The 25,040-nt window shown below is 40.6% G+C and overlaps 1 protein-coding gene across 2 annotated transcripts; it reads left to right on the top strand.

Annotated features, from left to right (window-relative positions):
- Positions 1–496: 496 nt before the first annotated feature.
- LOC140734346 (solute carrier family 25 member 53-like) lies at positions 497–20,948 on the top strand. 2 transcript variants are annotated; one of them, XM_073058171.1, is made up of 3 exons: positions 497–654; positions 14,325–14,968; positions 20,561–20,948. In XM_073058171.1, exons 2-3 carry the CDS (start codon positions 14,333–14,335, stop codon positions 20,597–20,599), a joined length of 675 nt encoding a protein of 224 aa, XP_072914272.1. In that variant the 5' UTR covers positions 497–654; positions 14,325–14,332; the 3' UTR covers positions 20,600–20,948. The 2 variants fall into 2 exon arrangements, with proteins under 2 accessions (XP_072914272.1, XP_072914271.1); XM_073058170.1 differs by lacking the exon at positions 20,561–20,948 and having other exon boundaries at positions 14,325–19,260.
- The last annotated feature ends 4,092 nt before the right edge of the window (positions 20,949–25,040 follow it).

Below are 25,040 nucleotides of genomic sequence, written 5' to 3'. Positions count from 1 at the left end.
CTGTTCAGCACGAAAAGTAGTAGTGCATTGTTAAGGAGGTTGTGCAATTCAGGATGTCCTTGTGTGGTGTTTCCCAGGCTTTGCGGCGGAACTGCCACTTCGAAGTGATATTAATGCCCACCCTAATACTGTACCGTTGATACTGACACTGTTTTATTAACGATTATCTGTAACTGAAATCAAGTATCGCGGAAGTGAAACCAATCACAGAAATCAATAATCTTGAACCTAATTTTTTAAATGATACGAGTCAGAAATATTGAATAATGGTGTATCAGCAGCTCAGTTCATTCGAGAGTTAAAACAGAAAGTGCTTGGTACACTGACGGGTCAGACACAGAGAGGGAGGCTCGTTTCCGAGACCCCGCGCATCTGCGGTCTCCACTTCTCGTTTCATTTGTCTCCCTGTCACTTCGGGGCTAAAGCTGCTCCAGCCAATTACAGCCGCAGCTGCCATTTCGCCGAATCAATTGAACGGATATTACTCTCCGATCAGAACCGTGTAAAGTTGAGGGAAACGGAAAAATACCATCATCGCTCAGCAATATCTTACATCCTTGATAGCTAACAATAACGAAAAATACATCGATTAAGAACGACAACCGCTGAAATTCCCGGGTAAAGTAATTGCTTTAACTACTTCGAAAATCAGAGGTGAGACGATTCTCTTGTGGCTTCCCGAGGTACAGTTTAACGTTGCTGCGAATTTAGTGAATTTCCAAATAATGTAAGATATTGCCCGTAACAAAAACGCATCCCGCCTTTGTCTCCTGTTGCCTGCAACGGCCTCGTCGGAGACAGATGCAGCCGCTAGTCAGTAATAGTTCATTAATGCATATGGTTTCTGGGCCTGCTTTGTACTTAACATATTAATTAACTGAAAGAATATAATGTCCGTTTGCACTTTTCATTGAAATTGGAGCAAAAGAAGTTATTTTTTCCTTGTTGCTAATGAGTTGTTATTAAATGGACAACTTCGTATTCTACAATTTTTTTGACCTATCTAAATATGAATCCATATCTTAGCTGGTCCTTCTGGATTAAGAATGATTTGCGTGTGTCCTAAGGTAGCTGATGGGACCAATATGGGATCAGCAGACACTGGTGGGCAAGGCACCTGAAGGAGTGCACCTGCTGCCCTATGTAATGGGCTCCCTGTGCAACAATGGCTCAACACACAGGAGTTTCAATGCCATTCCAAATTTTCCTTCATTATCAAGATTTTAAAATGCCATTTTGAAACCTTTCTATTCAGACTGTGTTTGGATTGCATTTGTTTGCTGATCTCAGTTTTATAATGCTTGGATGCTTTCACTCCAGAATAGAGTGTAACATTGCTCCTCTAAAGCTGTTAAACATGTTGTTTTGAACTAGATCTCAACAGCATTTGAATACCCCCTCCAATCATTCTGTCATAAGGGACCCAAAAGCAAGATACAGACACTGACCTACCAGGAACAGGACTAGCCGTGAGAAGGAATCAAGGAAAGTGGGGAAGAAAGGACACTGGACCTGACACAGGCTCCAGACGAGACAAGGACTCTGGACCTGGGCTAGGACCTGACTAGGATAGGGAACCAGGACATGGAACTGGGAACTAGGAGCCTGGGCTTCGACTTCAAGCCACAGACTGGACAAGGACCCAGAATCTGGGTCTTGACTTGGGCTCAAAGTCCAGAACCAGGCAAGGAAATCATAGCACCAGGCTGGGCAAGGTACTCCTGTGCTGGGCGAGGCACATGGACGTGACGAGAACCCAGACCCTTGGTCAAGGGAGGGACAACAGGACTGGGCGTGAGACTCCTGGACAAGGGAACCCCAGCACAGGACGAGGGAATCCCAGCACCCGGGCTGGGCAAGGTACTCCTGTGCTGGGCGAGGCACATGGACACGATGAGGACACAGAGCCTATGGAGTGACAGGGACATTGAACACCGAGCCGGAACCCCTCCTTGGGTACAGGACATAGGGCCAGGACTCATTACACAGAACACCAAACATGACAAGATATTTCCCAACGCTAGGTAGCGGCAAAATGGCTGGACCTACCTAGCAAAGACGTGGACATGGAGAGGCAGTTCCCAACGCTAGGTAGCAGCAAAGGCGTGGACATGGACAGACAGTTCCAAATAGGGCGAGGCTCCAGACACAGGCAAAGGCGAAGGCGAGGCTCCAGGCAGAGGCCGAGGCGAGGCAAGGCTCCAGGAGGAAGGTGAAGGGAAGGGATACAAACAGGGGGTTTGGACAGGAACAATCCAGCCACCAGATGCTGAATCCTGAAGCTATTTATGAAGCCCGCCCAAAGGAGAATCAGCTGCCTCAACAGAAACTGGGGAAACCCGGAAAACCTGGAATAAGGAACATGGACCAGACCATGAATCGGAATGCGGATTTCACGGACCGGACCATGACACACTCAAGTTCCTACAAACATGTATATTAGTTCCCTGTTTCTCTAACATTTCATGCAATGTCAAATTCCATTCCCTCTTCGAACCTCTCTCTGATTTTTCTCAAAGCACAATGTTTCTCTGCGGCCTTTGCTACAGTTTGTATACCACTCCCTCCCGCATCACCACTCCACACCCCGCTTGCACAGAGTTTGTCCCTCTATTGACTGTGGTACCTTAAATATCTAAGCTGCATCTTCTGCAATTCCCTCTTTGTAATGTTGTCTGTTTAAAACCCTCTGGAAAACCATTTTGTTAATTGGGATTTTAGTTCGCTCTACTAAACTTTCCTTTCCTAGCCCAAGAAAAGGAGCAAATTAATCAAATTTGAAATTACCAGTAGAATTGGGGTGGAAGAACTGAATGACGAAAAGGAGAGGGGCGAGACTAGAATTGCTGAATTCAGGATTGGGTGTACAAGCAGAAATATGCTCACTGTCTGGTATGGAGGGGCTACTGCACAGGACCAAAAGAAGCTGCAGAGGGTCGTAAATTTAGTCAACTCCATCTTGGGTACTAGCCAACAAAGTACCCAGGAGATCTTCAAGGAGTGGTGTCTCAGAATGGCAGCATCCATTATTAAGGACCTCCAGCACCCAGGGCATGCCCTTTTCTCACTGTTACCATCAGGTAGGAGGTACAGAAGCCTGAAGGCACACACTCAGCGATTCAGGAACAGCTTCTTCCCCTCTGCCATCCAATTCCTGAATGGACATTGAACCTGTGAACACTACCTCACTTTTTAAGTATATATTATTTCTGTTTTTGCATGATTTTTAATCTATTCAATATACATATACTGTAATTGATTTACTTATTTATTTGTTTTTTTTCTTCTGTATATTACCATGTATTGTATTGAGCTGCTGCTACTAAGTTAACAAATTTCATGACACATGCCAGTGATAATAAACCTGATTCTGATTCTGATTCTGAATCTTAGTGTCATTCTTGTATAACAAATTATCAGTCAGTGAAGACTGAGCATATAATATACTGAAAGAAGTACAAGCAAATTGCTGTTTCTACTGGCAAGACCGCTTGGGACTCTTGATAGCTGGAAGGCGAGGTCCTAAAAGGCAGGTTTTTAATCTGTGGTTCCATGGAAAGAGTAATGAGTTCTGATGGTGATGGAAGAGTGATCTGGGGTACCCTAGAGCTATAACAGATCTTGAATAAATGTTGAAAAGGAAGGGGAGAAAAGGATATATCTGGTCGTAGCACCATATTGAAGACTTGATAAACGGTTGGTTGGTTGTGGAAGCTGGTGAGGTGAAAGAAGAGTGTAAAGGAAATCTCACCATATTCTGAATCAGAGGAAAGAGAGGAAGCAGAGACATAGGAAATGTAACGTATATTGTTGATAACCTGTCCTTGTTAAGCTATGATAGAGAGGAAACCGCGGTTGAGAAAAATAGGTATCAGAAACACGAGTGAAAAGAATGCCACTGTCAAGAGTAAATAAAAGACGGAGATGGAGAAACTGGAAGAATGCGATATCCTACAGGAAGCAGGAAAGGAGGAAATATAACAAGGGAGTCTACGGTGGGCTCGTACTTGATACTGGTTGTTATCATATTTCCATGAAATGAAAATCAAGAAGTCGGATAAGAGTATGCTGCATTTGCTGTTCGTGATGTGGTTTCCTCTACAGTGGGGATACGCTGATTGGATGACTGCTTTAATGAATACTCATGTTCAAACTGTGAGGGTTACCACAAACTTCTAATCTTTGTCACTTCATTTCCCCTCTTGTATTCCTGCTGACACCTTAGTTTACAAAAAGATAAGAAATAGGAGGATTATCTCCTTTAGATCCACATATCTACTGCCGTTCTGATCTCTTATCTTGGTAAAACATTTTTCCATCAACCTTGTATGCCATGACTCCTTAAATATCTCAAAATCTACTTCTATCTTAAATATATACAGATACTGAGAATGTGAGCAAAGAATTCCTGAGATTCAATACCCTTTGGATGATGAAATTACTTCTCTTTTCATCTGACAAGAAAAATAATTGGAATGCCCTCATACGTATTGTGGGTACAAGATCAAGTACCCTTTGGTGAAAAATTCACCGCTTGATTCCTTGTAAAACCACTTCATTAATTATCAGGCTTGTGTATGATATGGAATATGTTCCCCATCCTTGGATGAGAGCAGCTTTTAAAATACCCAAAGCTTCATACAATCCAGGATACAAAGCCCACTTGACTAGTATGCCACTGTAAGATGTTAACTTTCCCAAAGATGATCAAAAGTGTTTAGGAATAGAACAGTTTAACTACTTCACAAAGAACTAGTTATATAGCTGTGGAAAATGATGATAATTTGGGTAGAAATCAATGAGGAGAATGCAAAGACTCCAGGGTATAAGATAGACCATGTGTGTTGACAAGGGATTGATAGATGGAGTGCAATGCAGAGAAATATGAGGTTATCAGTTTTGGAAGGAAGAATGAAAATAAAATTATATTTAAAAGGAGTGAAACTACAAAATATTGTGGTACAGCAAGTAATTAGGAAGATTAATGGCATAGTGGTCTTAATTTCAATGAGTTTTAATGCAACTTTATAAGGTACTAAATGAGAAACAAAACAGAATACTCTTGATCTACATTTTAAGGTGTCCTTCCATTGGAAATGGAGCAGAGTAGAATCCTCTAGTTTAATTCTTGAAGAAGGGGTACATGTACAAGATTAGGTAGGTTTGGCCTATACTCTTTTGAGTTTAGAAGAATGAGAGGTGATCTTAATGAAACGTGTAAGGTTTGGGGTTGGGGGTGGGGATTGACAAATGGTTGATGAGACGATTCAGAATAACTTCCCCAATTCAGAAAGATGAGGATTTTTTTTCTCTCAAAGAGTCACAGATCATTGGAACTCTGCACCCTAGACAGATGTAGAAGTGCAGAGTATGAAACTACAAAGATGTCAAGGAGTATGGGTGGGGAGTGGGAAGGTGGTGTTGACTGATGTTGGATCAGCAGTGACTTTATGAATGGAGAAGCAGACTCGAGGGGCTGACAGACCTATTCTTGCACCTGTAACAGATATGTCAATTCCCTCATGATACATCAGTATTTCAAACAGTAGTCCACAGGATGTCTCAGTATCATATGTGGACAATCATCTTTTTGGTCTTCTGCTTAAGTTATGGCATGAAGTATCCATCTCAAAGAGCTCTCAATTAGCTGCCTGGATTGTATCCTTCATTCCAGGTATCAAAAATCAAGAAATCAAGAAATCAAAAATCATCTTTTTACATCATCATCCAAAACCAATCACAAATGAACAAGGATCCCAACTGATAGCTCCTTGACTAAATATAGCGGCATGAATCTTCCCTTTTAAGGCTCTACTTTGGTAGTCTTGGTGTGTGTTCTGTTAAACAATGCTTTCTGCTAAGCCTCACTGAAGGCACCGGATCAGATAACAAGGTTTCCTTTTCCCTTATCCTTATACTAGTCACCATGGTGTGTTTAATTTATTTCTCTTGAGAAGATGTAGCACTAAGACAAAAAGCCGTACCTTTTAGAAGTTGCTTCAACATCCTTCTGTTTTTTTTAATGATTTTCTTCTTTATTTCCATAGCTTGACAGAACAGAGTAGCACTGAACAGCCCATTCAGCCATGAATTTGTGCTGATCTTGATGCCACTTTATACTAAATGACCTCTTCCTCTCTATCAACCATATCTGGCCATTTCCTTCATATTCATTTGTCTATTCAAGTTCCACCAAACTGCTTGCTTCTACTTTTATCCCTGGCAACTCTTTCCAGGCACCCATCACTTTCTGCATTAAAAAATACTTACCCTCATGTCACCTTTATACTCTCTCCCTCTAACCTTAAAAACATGCCTTCTGTTGTTTGACATTCTACCCTGGGGAAAAGATTCTGACTGTCTACCTACCTATGCCTCTCATAATCAATATAGACCACTATCATGTCTCCCCTCAGCCTCTGATACTCTAGGTCCATATTTGTGCAACCTTTTCCTATAGCTCATACCCACTAATTCAGGCAGCATCTCAGTAAAACTCTTCTGCTGCTTACCCCCTTCTACACATCTTTCCTATAATGGGGCAACCAGAACTGCACACAATACTCCAAATGTGGTCTAACTAAAGTTTTTTTAAATAGCTGAATTAACTTTTTAAACTCGGTCTGCTATTTCTTTGCCCATATCTGTATTTGATCTACATCTCACTATATTCTTTGATACTCCTTTCACCATCCACAACTCCATCTTGGTATTAACCACAAACCTGTGAAGCCACCCATCTACCTTTTCATCCCAATCATTGATATGCATTACAAACTACAGAGGTCCCAGAACCAAACCTTGTGGAACATCACTAGTCACAGACCTCCAGCCAGATTAATAGCCTTTCACTCCTATTCTGTCTTCTACTGGCAAACCGGTTCCAAATCCAAACTTTCAGTTCACCTGGGATTCCATATATCTTCTGAATCAACCCACCATAAGGAAACCTACCAAATGCTTTACTGAAGTCCACTGCTTTGCCCTCTTTAAACACATTTGTCACCTCCTAAAAAAAGCAAAAAAGTTTGTAAAGCATTACCTGACCCACACAAAATTATTTTGACTGTACGCAAGTGGACCATACTGTATCAAATGTGCATAAATTCTATCCCTCTGCATCCTCCCCAATAGCTTCCCTACCAATTACATGAGGTGCACTGGTCTATAATTACCAGGGTTATTGAACAAAGGACCAACATCTGCTACACTTCATTCCTCTGGGACCTCACCTGTAGCTAGAGAGGACTCAAAGATTCTTGGCAAAATTCTAGTAATTTCCTCACTTGCTTCTTCCAATATTTTGGGATATTTGCCATCAGACTCTAGAGATTTATCCACCTGAATGCTTGTCAGAAGACCCAGCAGTATTTTTCCTTAATCGCAAAGTGTTCCAACACATTAGTATGCCCCATTCTTTTTTTTTCACTATTCTTAAATTAATTCTCCTCAGTAAGTAGCGATACAAAATACTCATTTAGTACTTCAGCTACTTGCTGTGACTCCAAGCAAATATTCACTCTTTTATCCTTGAGTGGATCTATCTTCTCCTGAGTTATACTCTTCTTCTTAATAATAAATTAAAAATGCATTGACTATCCTTGACCATGCACACTAAAGACATTCAGGGCTCTTTTTTCTCTTCCTAATCACCTGCTTCAGCACTTTCGTTCTGTCTTTACAGTCCACAACATTTGATTTAGCTTCCTAAATTGTACATCTGCTTCCTTTTTCTGTCTGACTTAAGACCTCTTGGGTCATCCAAAGTTCCTCTGCCTTAGCATCTATGTAAGGGATGTACTACTATTACATTACGCAGTTAATATTTTACCTCAACTATACACATACAAACTAATCCATAGACCACCTTACAACAGGTTAATGATGATGTACACAAAATCGAGTGCCATTTGCCACTTTGGAGGTAGTGCTGTGAAGTTTCACCGGGTTTGTTCATGGAATGAAGTTGTTTAGGAAGACAGAGGAGGTGGGGTGGTGATCTTAATTAAGGATGAGATAAGGGCAATTGTGAGAGACGATATAACATCTATGGAGCAGAATGTTGAATCCATCTGGGTAGAGATTAAGAATAGTAAAGGGAAAAAAAATCACTGGTGGGAGTTGTCCATAGGCCACCTAATAAAAATATTGCAGTAGCAGAGGCGATTAACCAAGAAGTAACTGAGGCTTGTAAGAACAGAACGGCAGTTCTCATGGGGGATTTTAACTTCCACATGGATTGGGTGAATCAGGTTGGTCTTGAGGAGGACTTCATAGAATGCGTCCATGATGGTTTTCTTGAGTAGCATGTTCGTGAGCCTACAAGGGAAAATGCTATCTTAGATCTAGTCCTGTGCAATGAGACAGGTAAGATTAAAGATCTTGTAGTCAGGGATCCTCTTGGAAAGAGTGATCATAGTGTGATTGAATTTCACATACAGATGGAGGATAAAATAGTTAAATCTAAAACTAGTGTATTATGCTTGAACAAGGGAGACTACAACGGGATGAGGGAGGAGTTGGCTAATGTGGATTGGGAGCACAGGCTATTTGGTAGGACAGTTGAGGAAAAGTGGAATACTTTCAAAGAGATTTTTCATAGTGCTCAACAAAAGTATATTCCAGTCAAAAGTAAGGACAGCAAGTGTGGGGAGAGCCAGCCTAAAGAAATAAAAGATAGTATCAAATTAAAAGCTCATGTGTAAAAGTTACAAAGAGTAGTGGGAGACTGGAGGATTGGGAAAACTTTAAAAAACAACAAAGAACAGCTAAACAAGAAATAAGGAAAGGGAAGATAGAGTATGAAAGTAAATTAGCACAAAATAGCATAAAAACAGATAGCAAAAGTTTTTATAAATAAGTGAAGTGGAAGAGGGTGGCTAAAGTCAATGTAGGTCCCTTGGAAGACGAGAAGGGGAAATTGATTTTGGGTGATAAGGAAATGGCTGAGGCATTGAACGACTCTATTTTGTCGGTCTTCTCGGTGGAGGACATGTCTAATATGCCAAAGAATGATGGACGAAATGGGGGGTGAGGACCTCGATTAAAATCACTGCCACTAAAGAGATAGTGATGAGCAAACTAGAGGGCCTGAAGGTAGATAAGTCCTCTGATCCTGATGGGATGTATCTCAGGGTGCTGAGAGAATTGGCGGAGGTTATAGTAGACACATTGGTAATCATTTACCAAAACTCTCTAGACTCTGGGCAGGTCCTGGCAGATTGGAAGACAGCAAATGTCACACCACTTTTTTAAAAAGGACGTAGGCAAAAAACAGGCAACTTTAGGCCAGTTAGCTTAACATCTGTAGGTGGGAAAATGCTTGAAGCTGTCATTAAGGAAGAAATAGCAAAACACTTAGAAAGCAGTGGTTCCATTAGACAGACGCAGCATGGATTCAGAAAGAGCAGGTCCTGTTTGACATAATGAGTACAGTGGAAAGAGGGGAACAGGTGGATGTCGTATACTTGGATTTCCAGAAGGCATTCGATAAGGTGCGGCACAAGAGACTTATAAATAAGATACAGATGCATGGAGTCAGAGGAAGTGTATTGGCTTGGATAGTGGATTGGTTAATTAATAGAAGGCAGAGAATTGGTATAAATGGGTGTTTCTCAGATTGGCAGTCAGTGGTGAGTGGGGTGCCGCAGGGGTCGGTGCTGGGCCCGCAGCTATTTACAATTTATATTGATGATTTGGAAGAGGGGGCTGAGTGTAGCATAGCAAAATTTGCTGATGACACTAAACTGAGTGGAAAAGCAGATTGTACAATGGATGTGAAGAGTCTGCAGAGGGATATAGATAGGTTAAGTGAGTGGGCCAAGGACTGGCAGATGGAATACAACATTGGTAAATGCGAGATCATTCACTTTGGAAGGAATAATAGAAGAACAGATTATTATTTAAATGGTGAAAGATTGCAACATGCTGTTGTGCAGAGGGGCTTGGGAGTGCTTGTGTATGAATTGCAAAAAGTTGGCTTGCAGGTACAACAGGTTATTAAGAAGGCAAACGGAATGTTGGCCTTCATTGCTAGAGGGATTGAATTCAAGAGCAGGGAGGTCAAGCTGTAACTATACAGGGTACTGGTGAGGCCACATCTTTACTTTTATTGTCACCAAACAATTGATACTAGAGCATACAATCATCACAGCGATATTTGATTCTGCGCTTCACGCTCCCTGAAGTACAAATCGAAGTAAATATAATAAAAATTTAAATTATAAATCATAATTAGAAAATAGAAAAGGGAAAGTAAGGTAGTGCAAGTCAGGTCCGGATATTTGGAAGGTACGGCCCAGATCCGAGTCGGGATCTGTTCAGTAGTCTTATCACAGTTGGAAAGAAGCTGTTCCCAAATCTGGCCATACGAATCTTCAAGCTCCTGAACCTTCTCCCGGAGGGAAGAGGGACAAAAAGTTTGTTAGCTGGGTGGGTTGTGTCCTTGATTATCCTGACAGCACTACTCCGACAGCGTGCAGTGTAATGTGAGTCCGATGAAGATTGGTTTGTGTGATGTGCTGGGCTATGTTCATGATCTTCTGCAGCTTCTTCCGGTCTTGGACAGGACAACTTCCATACCAGGTTGTGATGCACCCGAGAAGAATGCTTTCGATGGTGCATTTATAAAAGTTAGTGAGGGTTTTAGGGGACGGGCCAAATTTCTTCAGTTTTCTCAGGAAGTAAAGGCGCTGGTGGGCCTTCTTGGCAGTGGACTCTGCTTGGTTAGACCAAGTCAGGTCATTTGTGATATTCACCCCGAGGAACTTAAAGCTTTTGACCTGTTCCACCTGCGCACCACTGATGTAGATGGGGTCGTGCGGTCCGCTTTCCCTTCTGAAGTCAACAACCAATTCCGTCGTCTTGCTGACATTGAGGGATAGGTTATTGTCTTCGCACCATGCCACCAGGTTCTTAATTTCCTCTCTGTACTCAGACTCATCATTACCCAAGATACGGCCTACAATTGTGGTGTCATCAGCAATGATGTACTGTGTACTGTGGAGAACTGTGTGCAGTTCTGGTCTCCATACTTGAGGAAGGATATGCTGGCTTTGGAGGCAGTGCAGAGGACGTTCACCAGATTGATTCCAGAGATGAAGGGATTAACCTATGAGGAGAGATTGAGTCACCTGGGACTATACTCTCTGGAGTTCAGAAGAATGAGAGGGGATCTTATAGAAACATACAAAATTTTGAAAGGAATAGATAAGATAGAAGTAGGAAAGTTGTTTCCATTGGTAGGTGAGACTAGAACTAGGGGACATTGCCTCAAGATTCAGGGGAGAAGATTTAGGATGGAGATGAGGAGAAACTGTTTTTCCCAGAGAGTGGTGAATCTGGAATTCTCTGCCCAGGGAAGCAGTTGAGGCTTCTTCACCTAATATATTTAAGGTACAGTTAGATAGATTTTTACATAGTAGGGGAATTGAGGGTTATGGAGAAAAGGGAGGTAAATGGAGCTGAGTTTACGGATAGATCAGCCATGATCTTATTGAATGGCAGAGCAGGCTTGCTGTGACAGATGGCCTACTCCTGTTCCTATTTCTTATGTTCTTATTTTTACATCTGAAGAAAGGTTGGAGTTTGCATTCAATGAAGTTTTGAAGAATGAGAGACGTAATATTCTGAGGAGAATCAACAGGGCAGATGTTGTGAAGATGTTTCCCCTGTTGGGGGTATGTAGAACTAAGAAGCATAACTTTGGAACAGACAACCCATAAGAGACAATGATGACAGCAAATTTCTCAGAGCTTTGTGAATCATTGAGATTCTCTATCTCAGAGACCTGTGGAGGTGGCGTTATTGAAATGTAATTAGGTTCTTAATTAGTCAGGGGTCAAACATTATGAGGAGAAAGCAGGAGAATGAGATTGTTAAGGATAGTAGTCAGCCACACTGGAATGGCAAGCAAATTGATGGGCCGAATGGCCTAATTCTGCTCCGATGCTTAATGGACTTATGGTAATCAAGATAGAGATTGCTAGACATGAGCACCTCAAGGGAATCAAGGCACAAGAGATTTTGCAGATGTTGGAAATCCAAAGTAACACACAAAATTTGCTGGAGAAACTCGATGATTCAGGCAGAATAAAGAGTCGATGTTTGGGCTGAGACCTATCATCAGCCATGATGAAAGGTCTCGGCACAAATCATCAACTCTTTATTCCTTTCAATAAGCAAGTCAAGAGATAGGGAGGAGAGCGAGAAGTGATGGATCATCCAGGTTTGATCTCAATGTAAATTTGTATTCTTACTCGTTTCTTTTGTTATGTTCATTAATTTCTACTACCATTGCACTCTGGGTCTCCAGTGTTCATTCATGTAACAAGTGTCAAAGCACAATCCATCCACTGCATGGGAAGACTGCCATCTACAGTTTACAATTCACATGTCAACCTAATTTAAAAATATATCACAATTAATTTTATATCAGTTAAAGGCATGCAATAGTGAAAACCAGTTTACTGGACCTTAATCAGAAATATATGTGACAATGGTGCCTGGGCTGTTGCTTGGAATGAAGCTGAAGAACTAAAGCTGAGACTACAGTGGCTGACTAAAGTGTGTTTCTTTAACACTAGAGAAATGCCAAGGAAACACCAAGGAGAGTTAAATTAAAATAGCGTATAAGATCCCAGAGAGGGGATTGATCTAGTTGTCTGCTGCTCCCATTAGCAATGCTCTGAGAGCCCACAAGACCAGAGGAGGAGTAAATCATCTTAAATCCCAATGGATTGCTCGGAAGAAGGAAAAGACCTGTTTTTATATAGTTGCTATGGGAAGCAGACATCTGGTCTAAACTGCGCTAAGAACTAAAAATGTGGCTCAAGTGATATCCAGTGTTTGCTGTAAATTGGTGAATTTTGCCACTAGGTCAATGCATTTATGAATTAACTTTTTTTTAAAATTAAATTTGTTTAGAGCAAATTTCATTCTTTTTATATCAAGTCAAACTGCAAGAAATTTGGTTATGTAAACAAATTTCTATAGGAAGATGCTAATTAGCAGAAAATGTGACTTGATAAGAAATGTAAAACAAGTAAAACATTTACAAATGTATATGGATTTCAGCAAGGCATTTGACAAGATTTATGCAAGGCTTATCAAGAAAGTAAGGAGGCATGGGATCCAAGGGGACATTGCTTTGTAGATCCAGAACTGGCTTGCTCAGAGAAGGCAAAGAGTGGTTGTCGACAGGTCATTTTCAGCATGGAGGTCGGTCACCACTGGTGTGCCTCAGGGATCTGTTTTGAGACCCCTACTCTTCATGATTTTTATAAATGACCTGGATGAGGAAGTGGAGGGATGGGTTAGTAAATTTGCTGATGACACAAAGGTTAGAGGTGTTGTGGATTGTGTGGAGGGCTGTCAGAAGTTACAGCGAGACATTGATAGGATGCAAAACTGGACTGAGAAGTGGCAGATGGAGTTCAACCCAGATAAGTGTGAAGTGGTTCATTTTGGTAGGTCAAATATGATGACAGAATATAGTATTAATGGTAAGACTCTTGGAAGTGTGGAAGATCAGAGGGATCTTGGGGTCCGAGTCCATAGGACACTCAAAGCTGTTGCATAGGTTGACTCTGTGGTTAAGAAATCATACTGTGCATTGGCCTTTATCAATGGTGGGATTGAGTTTAGGAGCTAAGAGGTAATGTTTGCAGCTTTATAGGACCCTGGTCAGACCCCACATGGAGTATTGGGCTCACTTCTGGTCACCTCACTATAGGAAGGATGTGGAAAACATAGAAAGGGTGCAGAGGAGATTTACAAGGATGTTGCCTGGATTGGGGAGCATGCCTTATGAGAATAGGTTGAGTGAACACAGCCTTTTCTCCTTGGAGCAACGAAGGATGAGAGGTGACCTGATAGAGGTGTATAAGATGATGAGAGGCATTGATTGTGTGGATAGTCAGAGGCTTTTCCCCAGGGCTACAATGGCTAGCACGAGAGGGCACAGTTCTAAGGTGCTTGAAGTAGGTACAGAGGAGATGTTGGGGCTAAGTATTTTTACGCAGAGAGTGGCTATGGGCTACCGGCAACAGTGGTGGAGGCGGATACGATAGGGTCATTTGAGAGACTCCTGGACAGGTGCATGGAGCTCAGAAAAATAGAGGGCTAAGGGTAACCCTAGGTAATTTCTAAGGTAAGGTCATGTTCAGCACAACTTTGTGAGCCAAAGGTCCTGTATTGTGCTGTAGGTTTTCTATGTTTCTATTAATATATTGTTTAGTTTTTATATTCTAGAGTACAATATGTATGAAGTAAAGCTGGTATGTTGTAAACATTTGTGCATCAAAAAATTTGTTTGTTTGTTACAGAAGTAAAAATGCAAGAGAACCCTGATGCTTCAGCCACCAGTTCAGTGCTAACCTCACTAAGGAACTGTGGAATTGGAGCAACCTCTAGCTGTCTTGCTACTGTTCTGACATTCCCAATCCACAAGACAATTTTTCGGCAGCAAATTCATGGTTTCATTATCCGAAAAGCTTTTGCTCAACTCCGTCAAGAAGGTTTCCTCAGATTTTACAGAGGAATTCTCCCACCTCTTCTAGCTAAAACAATCCAAGGCTCATTGTTGTTTGGCACCTACGACAGCATCATTGGGAGCATGAATCCTAAGAATGTAACTATGTACCATCACTTCATTGCAGGATCATTATCTGGAACTATGGAAGCCCTAGTGTTGACTCCATTTGAACGTGTCCAAAATATTCTTCAAGACCACAGGAAAGATGCAAAACTTCCTAATATCCAAAGTATCCTAAAGTTGTTTAATTCCTATATTTTTAAGGATAAGTTACAACTTGGGTACTACCAAGGCTTCATCCCCATTGTATTGAGGAATGGCATAGGCTGCACACTTTATTTCTCTTTCAAAGATCCAATTAAGAATTTGCTCTTGGATAAAGACGTTCCCAGTGGGATTTCTGCATTTGTCTCTGGAAGCTTCAATGGAATGATGGTGTGTTTTATTTTATATCCACTCAGTGCCATGATTGCAAATATACAGGCTGAGATCAGACATGAGAAAATTAACCTTTGGAATTTCGTCAAAAACTTCTGGGCATCTCGTGCCCGAAGTTTCTTGTATGTTTACAGGGGTGGTTCCCTGATTATGCTGAGGTCCTGCGTAACATGGGGATTAACCACTGTTATTCATGATTTCTTAAAGGCAACGCATAGTCCAAAAATGTAGAGAATTGTATACTCACGTTTACAGAAAGTACAAGGTTAGGAGGCATAATGACATGATGAAATGGAAACATGGAATTTTGTCAAAGACTTCTGGGCATCTTATGCCCAAAGTTTCTTGTATGTTTACCGGGGTGGTTCCGATTATACTGAGGTCCTGCGTAACATGGGGATTAATCACTATTATTCATCATTTCTTAAAGGCATCGCAGGTCCTAAAATTCTCTAGAATTGTATACACACGTTCACAGAAAATACGAAGTTAGGAGGTACAATAGCATGATTAAATGGAAACAGGAAATTACAATCAGAAAAATGCCGATGAATCTACATGGACAAAAAAAATGTTCTTCTTTACCTGTAAAATAAAACTGTAAAACAGGTTCACAGAAGCACCAGAATAACAAATATTCAAAAACGTGTAGACTGCAATACCGAATGATGTTGGGAAATACTTCATCCTAAATTTAATTGGACATTAGAATATGGCCTGTGTGTCTGTGATATCCTGACGTTTGTAGGAAAGGAGATGCCCTTTGCATCTCCCACACTTTTTGTCAACTCCACTCAGCTTAACATCTGCCCTGTACTTACCAATACTCTTGTATATGATGTTAATTTGTAATGTTAATTTCTGGTGTTAACTTCACTTTCCCATACTGCATAACTGTGCAAATTTACAATGGCCAAACTGTTTGAATAACTGTACCAGTAGTATGTCCGCATTACAAATGATAGTTTTATTTCTCAGTCCCTTATTTATTTTTTCATTGAGACACTGTGCAGAACAGACCTTTCCAGCCCTTCAGGACATGCCACCCAGCAACCCCCCTAATTTATGGGTGGCTGGTTCATGGATGACGTTCTTCTTCTGCCATTCACACAGGGCTTGTGTGTGGCCCCAGGCCATGCCCTTGAGGTTCCCAGTACTATCAAAATGCTCCATCTCTACTGTACATGATCATGGGCCAAAGATTTCTAAGTAACAGTGGAAATGTTACACTATTTTGAGGATGCTTTCAACACATTCTTGAATCTCTTGTCTACCTGGTAATCTCATGTGACAGAACTAAGAATAGAGTGTTGGGGGGACTGAGGTCAGCCATGTGAATAACCTGCCCAATCTTGCTGACCAAATATAATAAGGTCCTCTGTTCTGGGGAAGCCGGCCTAGGAGAGATCATGGATGTTGTTTCACTTGCGAGGGATGATTGATAAGTTCATGGCCTAAGATAGAAGGAGGTGAGTTATACAGCTCTCGTTACATGCACGTGCAGTTCCACGCTTTGCGTGAAAATGCAGGAAGTTTGAAGTTAATAACACATCTCCTTCTACTTTAGGCCACGAACTTATCAATCACCCCATGCTATGGACCACTTCTGGAGGTCCAAGATGCCGACTTCTTCAGAGAAGGAATCTGTATGCTCCATGACCACTGGACTAAGTGTGTAAATATAGGAAAAATAAATGTGCTAGGTTTTCTAAAATGGACTCCTTCTACCTTGGGCCATGAACTTATCAATCAGCCCTCGTATTCTTTGAGTGAAAGTTCAAAGATTTTGCAGAAAACTTTGATTGCATCTTTCCATTGCCTTGTAGGACACCGATATCAGCAGATCAAGTCTCAGAAGCACAGCAGGATTATTGCTGCCTGATACGTTATGACTTCTGTGCCAGATCTGAGGTCTTAACTTCAGACATGCTTTTTCTCAGTAAACCAGTGGCTGTGCTGGCATATTGAAGACAATGATGAAACTTGGCTTCACAGAGAGCCAGCATTCAACTCATTCCAGGGTATTGCTGAGAATACATTTTGTTGGAGAGCGAAGTTACACAGATTGGCAGATGGTGGAAATCTACATCAAAATTTACATCAAGTTAAAACAGTGCCATCCTTGCCCAGGATCCACTCCAGCCCCTGCAGCTTGAACATTAAGCTTTGAGCAACTTTGGTTCTGGAGTGCAAATTGATTGCTCTAAAGATTAGCTTCACTCCTTCTTAAAGTTTACTGGAGGAAAAGTGCAGAATTGTGGTGAGAGAGATTGAAAGGAGGCAGGGCAGTGATGCTGCTTTGTTGCCGTGGTCTTCACCGAGTTTGTACACACACCAGTTTGGAATATAGTTTCCAAGCCAACACGGTGAGGCTAATATAAGATGGAGATGAAATTCTTTGGGCAGTCAGATATAGAACATAGAAACATTGAACACAGAACATAGAAAACCGACAGCACAATACAGGCCCTTCGGCCCAAAAAGTTGTGCCGAACATGTCCCTACCTTAGAAATTACTAGGCTTACCCATAGCCCTCTATTTTTCTAAGCTCTATGTACCTATCCAAAAGTCTCTTAAAAGACCCTATCGTATCCACCTCCACCACCGTTGCCGGCAGCCCATTCCACGCACTCACCACTCTCTGCATAAAAAACTTACCACTGACATCTCCTCTGTACCTACTCCCCAGCACCTTAAACCTGTGTCCTCTTGTGGCAACCATTTCCTCCAGCATTTGGTGTGTGTTGCTTGGATTTCCAGCACCTGCAGATTTTCTCTTGTTCCTGACTTTCCAATTTTCATTTCCAATTACAACAGAAGAAAGAAACATGTAAATAGAGCCAACACAATAGGAAAGATGTGAGGTTGCCCTGTTATAATCTCTGCATACTTATATCTGTATATATGTAAACCTTGACTGGGTTACAAAATCTGCCATTCGAGTTAAACATCTAATAATAGCTGGCACAGTACATTTATGATGTGGTACGGAAAATGGTGAAAATGCTTTTCAGCTGTTACACAACTTAGCACCACCTCCCTGATCTAAAATAGAAACTTTGGTTTTCCAGTCCAGACACTCAGCATTTTGTGTCACTAGGCAACCAGGTTCTCCCCAATTCTTGTAGCCAAAGTTTATAGCTTGCTCAACCTCTTCAGTGAAGATCTCCCGCAAGGTATTGATAGCACATATATTACATGAATCAGGGGATAGTGGGTTACTGCAGGAATGTGGCACTGAGGGTAAAGATCAGCCACGATCTTATTGACTGGTGGAGCAGATATCACCTCCACCTGCTTTTTTATCTTATGTAGCCCAGTGTGTGTAAGAAGCAGATGTAGGTGTAGGTCATATCTGCTCCATCATATCTTGTTGGTAATGTTGAAATCAAAAGCAGACAGTAATTTTTTACATTTCCTTTCAAAGGGTCTCAGAACATCCCCATGCGTCCCATTCTCACAAATACCTTGCTGTAATTTATTCTCCCTCACATACCCTACTGATTATCCTGCCACCCAACTATATTAAAGAAGGATTTTCTCAGCTAGTGAAAATTCCTTCACATCTTTGGGATATAGGAGGAAGGCTGAGTAACCTGTTCACTCAATTGGAGAATGGGAAAATTCCACCCTGACACCACCTGAAGCTGGGATCCAATCCAGGTCACCAGTGCTGTGCCCCAGCAGCACTAAAGGAAGGCATTGACATGGATAGAAAACTGGTTGGCAGATAGAAAGCAAAGGGTAGCGGTGAATGGGTGTTTCTCGGAATGGCAGGTGGTGACTAGTGGGGTGCCACAGGGCTCGGTATTGGGACCACAGCTGATAACCATTTACGTTAACGATTTGGATGAAGGCATAGAAAATAACATCAGCAAATTTGCTGATGATACTAAGCTGGGTGGCAGTGTGACATGTGATGAGGATGTTAGGAGAATTCAGGGTGACTTGGATAGGCTGGGTGAGTGGGCAGATACTTGGCAGATGGTGTTTAATGTGAATAAGTGTGAGGTTATCCACTTTGGGAGTAAGAACAGGAAGGCAGATTATTATCTGAACGGTGCAGAGTTGGGTAAGGGAGAAATACAAAGAGATCTCGGAGTCCTTGTTCATCAGACACTGAAGGTGAATGAGCAAGTGCAGCAGGCAGTGAAGAAGGCTAATGGAATGTTGGCCTTTATTACAAAGGGAATTGAGTACAAGAGCAAGGAAATCCTCTTGCATTTGTACAGAGCCCTGGTGAGACCACACCTAAAGTATTGTGTACAGTTTTGGTCTCCAGTGTTAAGGAAGGACATCCTGGCTGTAGAGGAAGTGCAGCGTAGATTCACGAGGTTAATTCCTGGGATGTCTGGACTGTCTTACGCAGAGAGGTTAGAGAGACTAGGCTTGTACACACTGGAATTAAGGAGATTGAGAGGGGATCTGATTGAAACATATAAGATTATTAAGGGATTGGACAAGATAGAGGCAGGAAATATGTTCCAGATGCTGGGAGACTCCAGTACCAGAGGGCATGGTTTGAGAATAAGGGGTAGGTCATTTAGGACGGAGTTAAGGAAAAACTTCTTCTCCCAGAGAGTTGTGGGGGTCTGGAATGCACTGCCTCGGAAGGTAGTGGAGGCCAATTCTCTGGATGCTTTCAAGAAGGAGCTAGATAGGTATCTTATGGATAGGGGAATCAAGGGATATGGGGACAAGGCAGGAACCGGGTATTGATAGGAATTGATCAGCCATGATCTCAAAATGGCGGTGCAGGCTCGAAGGGCCGAATGGTCTACTTCTGCACCTATTGTCTATTGTCTATAAATGCACTATTCTGCACATACTGAAAATCATAATCAGCACACACAAAATGTAGGAAGAACTCATGAGTCTTGATGATGGCTCTCAACCAGAAATGTCAACTGTTTATTCCTCTCCATTGGTGCTGCCTGACGCACTGAGCTCCTCGAGCATTTTGTGTGTGTTGTAACAGTAAATACTGAGTGGTTACATTGCAGTTAGTAAAGCTTCTTCATGTTGGAGGTTCTCAGTCTTTAGCATTTGTAAGTCCTATGTCTTCAACAGTTTCATTGAGTGCTACAGACTGACAGGCTTGTACACAACTTACTGCATCTGTTATTACAAGCTGCATATCCTAGTTACTACTTTGCAAATCATAGCACAGGCATAATGAATCAGCTATTTGTAGACCCTTAATACTAATTGCAGAGTTTATCTCATTACAATCCAATCAGGATGGAATCTGATCTCCATATACATATACAAGCATGAATTTGCAGATTTGTTTTTTTCTCTCTGTAGAGGTCTGCATTTGAAAGGGCTTCTGTAAGGCAGCTGCCAGTTTCCTACCTAACCGGAAAATGTGGATGACCCTTTCCAGTGATACCCTATAGAATCAATATTAAGTCACTTTTTTTTTTTACAAGACTTTTGAAGAAATCACGCAGATGCTGGGATTTTATCTTGTATTTGAACTTCAGCAAAATATCATGTTTAGCATGTTGTTAATAGTCCAGCCACTGATACTTGAAAATTGTACCATGTTCATTTTTCTTTATTAGCCTGGCATTTTCTCACTCTAGGTTTCAAAATCTTTGAAGGAAATATTTAAGTGCCTTTAGCAAGATCAGCAATGAAGATCAGCAACAGGAAAGAAGCAGACCTATCACTTCCTGTACTTTGTCCATTCATGCCTGAATATTTACTTCATTTGGTCCATCCACATCATCTACAGAATACAGAACTGGCATTATAAATTGGGAGAAACTCTGAAATAAACAAAAGAAATGTACCAGTAGCTTTAATGAATATCTTTTTAACATGACTTTTCTAATGCCTGTGTAATGTGAATATATATTATTGAATTCTCTGAATGTCTCACTGAATAAATGTTCCATTTTTCGGTCAGTACAGTAGTATTGTAACTCCCTTCTGTTCCCTTTCAAAATCCTCACAGACGTAACCACAATGCCAACTTGGCTGCCATGATATGCTAGCAAGCATCCTAAATGAGAAAAAAAGCTCCTTAAATAAAACGGAAAATTCTGTAAGTATTCAGCAGACCCTTTCAGTATTGCCCAGTGAAGTCCATAGCCTGTGATTCCAGCCAGCAAACCATATCCAGAATGATCTGGCCCAATAAAAAAGGATGCATATGAAAGTACAGATGGAATGTCCTACAATCTTCCCTGCAGAAGAAAATATGTAATTAGACCCCATGTGTAACTGTTCCATAAATTTGACAATCTATGTAAAAGCAGACATCAAGTAAAGGTATTCGTAATCTCTGCAAGAGTCTACATTAGTTGTGGCGCAGTTGATAGCACGCTTGCCTCAGAATCTAGAGAACACAGTAATCAAACGGGAAGCTCCAGAGGAACACTGATCAAGTGCTGCAGAAACGTGTATTCTTGGAGATGAGATGTTAAATCATCACAGACCACTTAAGGGGATGTAATTTAGCAGTGCTTTAGAGCCAGAAGGATTGCTCTCGCAAATAGACAGCAATGACTCATTAATATTTCAAGTCAACACTCTGAAGCACTAACTTTAGTTTTCCCTTCTATGGCTGCTGTCTAGTCTGCTGAGTAGTTCCAGCATTTTGCTTTTAACATTTCTAGAGTCTACAGTATGCTTTTTCTGTGAATAGTTTCTTGTCAAGTTACAGTTCAGTAACCTCTACTGGAAGAAACAGTTTCAATAGGATTGGTTTAATTCTAAAACTACTATAATAACCTACAGTAAACACAAAGTACACTTCAGATGCTGTGGTCAAATCAAGATGTACAAAAAAGCTGGATGAACTCAACAGGTCGGGCAGCATCCGTTGAAAGAAGCAGTCAACGTTTCGGGTCGAAACATTGAGTCCTGACGAAGGGTTTCAACCCGAAACATTGACTGCTTCTTTCAACGGATGCTGCCCGACCTGCTGAGTTCATCCAGCCTTTTTTTTACTATAATAACCTTGCTGATGTCCTGTCTAAACACTCATGATCAACATCTGGCAGTGAAAAATGTCAAATGCATCATAGCCAACAAGCACTTAACACCTTTCAAAATGAAAAAGAAGGAAACTGCATCCATTGAGGTGACCAAACCTGCCCTCAATCAGGAAACACAATTCCAAAAGTGATTACTAGATAACATTGAGAAAATAGATTTATATTCTCTCCTAATCTAAGGGATGCAAGAACAAAACTAACTTTTCTAAGCTTGCTGTTGTCCAAGAATTTTTTTATCAGTATATATTATGAATAATATCAGAGTTTATCATTCAAAGTGAATTGCTTTAGCTCTATTTTTTCTCTCACAGTAACTTTATTACAGTAATTAGATTTGCATTATGGTTTCAAATTGCAGCAGAGAGCATCAGAACTCACAATGTGATTAGGAAAACTCACACAAGGATTTGGATTACATTAAGAGACAGCAATGGATGGCAAAATAGTGATGAGAGAGAAGACATATTATCCAAGTAAAGAATTGCAAAAACATCTCTAACTCTGTAAAAAAGTAACAAGTCATTATGAAATATAAAAAAATCTGACATAGTAAACGAGTACTGTAAGTATGTCTAAAGAAAAACAAATGTAACAATGAGACTACTAAGTAATGAGTTTAAAGTAATTATATTACTAAGTGTTTGGAAAAGTTAAATAGATTAAGAGCCCAAACAAAATTCCCTGATAAACTAGCCCAATTCTGTAAAAACATGACTGCAGGAAAATCAGTTTACACATGATTTTCTTTAAAAAAAATCCCCAATTCCGGAACAGTCTTATCATACTGGAAGATAACAAATGTAACACAACCATTCAAAGAGGAAGAGAATAAATAGGAAATCATGGGCCAGTTAGCCAGATACCAGATGTCAGCAAAATGGTGGTACCTATTAAGGACAGAGTGACAGGATGTTAAAGTATGGTATGTATAAGCAAAACCAACAAGATATATGAAAGGTAAATTGCCTTGGAACTCTTAAAAGTGCTTTTGAGTACATATATTTTCCAAGGCTAATTCAATTGCACCACAATAAAATGTTACATAACACAACAACTCATGGCAAATAGCATGATAGCAGGATTATGTCTTCTTCAGATTAGAACGTTTTTATTGGTGAGGTATCTCAGGGCTCAGAACTGGTTCCTCAGTTATTCACAATTTATATTAGTTTACATTAAAGAAGTGTATGATATCACTGTTTGCTGATAATATGTTAGGCAGGAAACGGAAGAGACATCAAGTGATAAAAACTAAAAATGTTTTAGGCAAGAAAGGGTAATAATGAAAGACAACATGAAATTATCCATTTTCATAACACTAATATTCTTTCTAAATCATGAAATCTAGCAAATGGTATTCCGAAGAAAGTGACATGTTAAAAAAATCTGCAGAAGCACCTCTCACCCACTCTATAAGTGAATATATGTTTATCCCTCACTGTTCCACCTCTGATGAAAGATCACAAACCTGAAATGTTTTTCTCTCCATATGTGTGCTAATTGACTATCTGGCGATCACAAGCCTTTGTTTTTATCTCAGATGTACAGTGAACTATTAGGAAGCCGATTTCCAGGCAAAAAATTAATAAGGCAAATAGAAATCTCCGTCTCGGCTACCAAGAGGATTGGAGAACGAAAAGCAGGAAATTCATGTTGCTGGAATTGAAAGAGACCTGAGTAATATTATTTGCGGAAAGCAGTGTGCAGTTTTGGTCTCCAAATCCAAGAATACACTTGCATTGGCATCAGTGCAGCAAAATTCCATTATTTTCCTCAGGTTGTTTCAACAGGGGATGCAGAGTAAGATTGGCTGATATTCATTGGAGTTTCAAACAAAAAGGAAGAGGGATTCATTGAGGGATTCAAAATTCCAAAACAGATTGACAGTGTGGAAGCTTCCCAAGACTGGAGAATAAAGAACTTGGAGCAGTCTCTCACAAGGACCGAAAAACTTGGAAATTCCCTAACTCAAGTGTTGTTTAAGACCTTAAGATATAGGAGCAGAATTAGGCCATTCAGCCCATTGAGTCTGTTCTGCCATTTCATCATGGCTGATCCAATTTTCCTCTCAGCCCCAGTCTCCTACCTTCTCCCCATATCCCTTCATGCCCTGACTAATGAAGAATCTATCAACCTCTATCTTAAATATACATAAACCCTTGGCCTCCACAGCTACCTGTGGAAAATAATTCCACAGATTCACCACTCTGTGGCTAAAAAAATTCCTCTACATATCTGTCATAAAAGGACACCCCTCTATTCTAAGGCTGTATCCTCTGATCTTAGACTCTCGCACCGTAGGAAATATCCTCTCCACATCCACTCTATCAGCATTCGTGAGTGTATATCGGTCTTACTGGTGTCAAGATAATCTGATGTTTAACTAATTCAAGAGAGGTTCTGAGAGAATTATTCACTGTTATGTGATATCCACAATTGTCGTGTGAGTATGTTTTTCTTCTGTCATCTATGCGATTAAAAAAGTTGGCACTGACCATTCAATGATTATAGAAGTCAGATCCTTGCAATCAATTTTAAATAGAAAATGATAACATAATTAAAAACAGGTTTAAATTTTGTTTTCAACTAATTTTTTAACAATTCAGTAAGGTGATATACACACTGAATCGTTTTGAGCTTAAAGCTTGTGCAAAAGCAAGTGAGAATACAAGTGTTGGATTAATTTCCAAATTTAACATCTATATTAACACAAATGAGAAACATTTTTATGATGCAGGAAAAAATACTGTGTGTTAAGAGGTAGATATCCATGGTATGTAATAAAATTTCATTTGGCCTCAACATTCCTGGATTGACTAGAGACTAGTCTACTATGTTTCATTTAGGATTAATCCTCAGTTCATAAATAATGGACTGCAGGATGATTAAACCCTGTTAGGTTAACTCCATCAAGATGGTTCACATAAAGCCTGGTTATTGGATGAGGTGCCTGCAGATCAAATGTGCTCATTCAATTATAGTACAGTAAGAAGGTATTTTAAAGAGCAGCAGATAAAAACTGGCAAAAAGAGACAGAAACAATAAATAAATATAACCTGCA

The sequence above is a fragment of the Hemitrygon akajei genome, chromosome 10, assembly GCF_048418815.1.
Source record: "Hemitrygon akajei chromosome 10, sHemAka1.3, whole genome shotgun sequence".
Lineage (NCBI taxonomy): Eukaryota > Metazoa > Chordata > Chondrichthyes > Myliobatiformes > Dasyatidae > Hemitrygon > Hemitrygon akajei.
This window is presented reverse-complemented; position numbering and strand designations above follow the sequence as displayed.

What these genes read in the sequence shown, in the direction of transcription:
- LOC140734346 (XM_073058170.1), top strand. Translation starts at nt 14,333, where the DNA reads ATGCAAGAGAACCCTGATGCTTCAGCCACCAGTTCAGTGCTAACCTCA.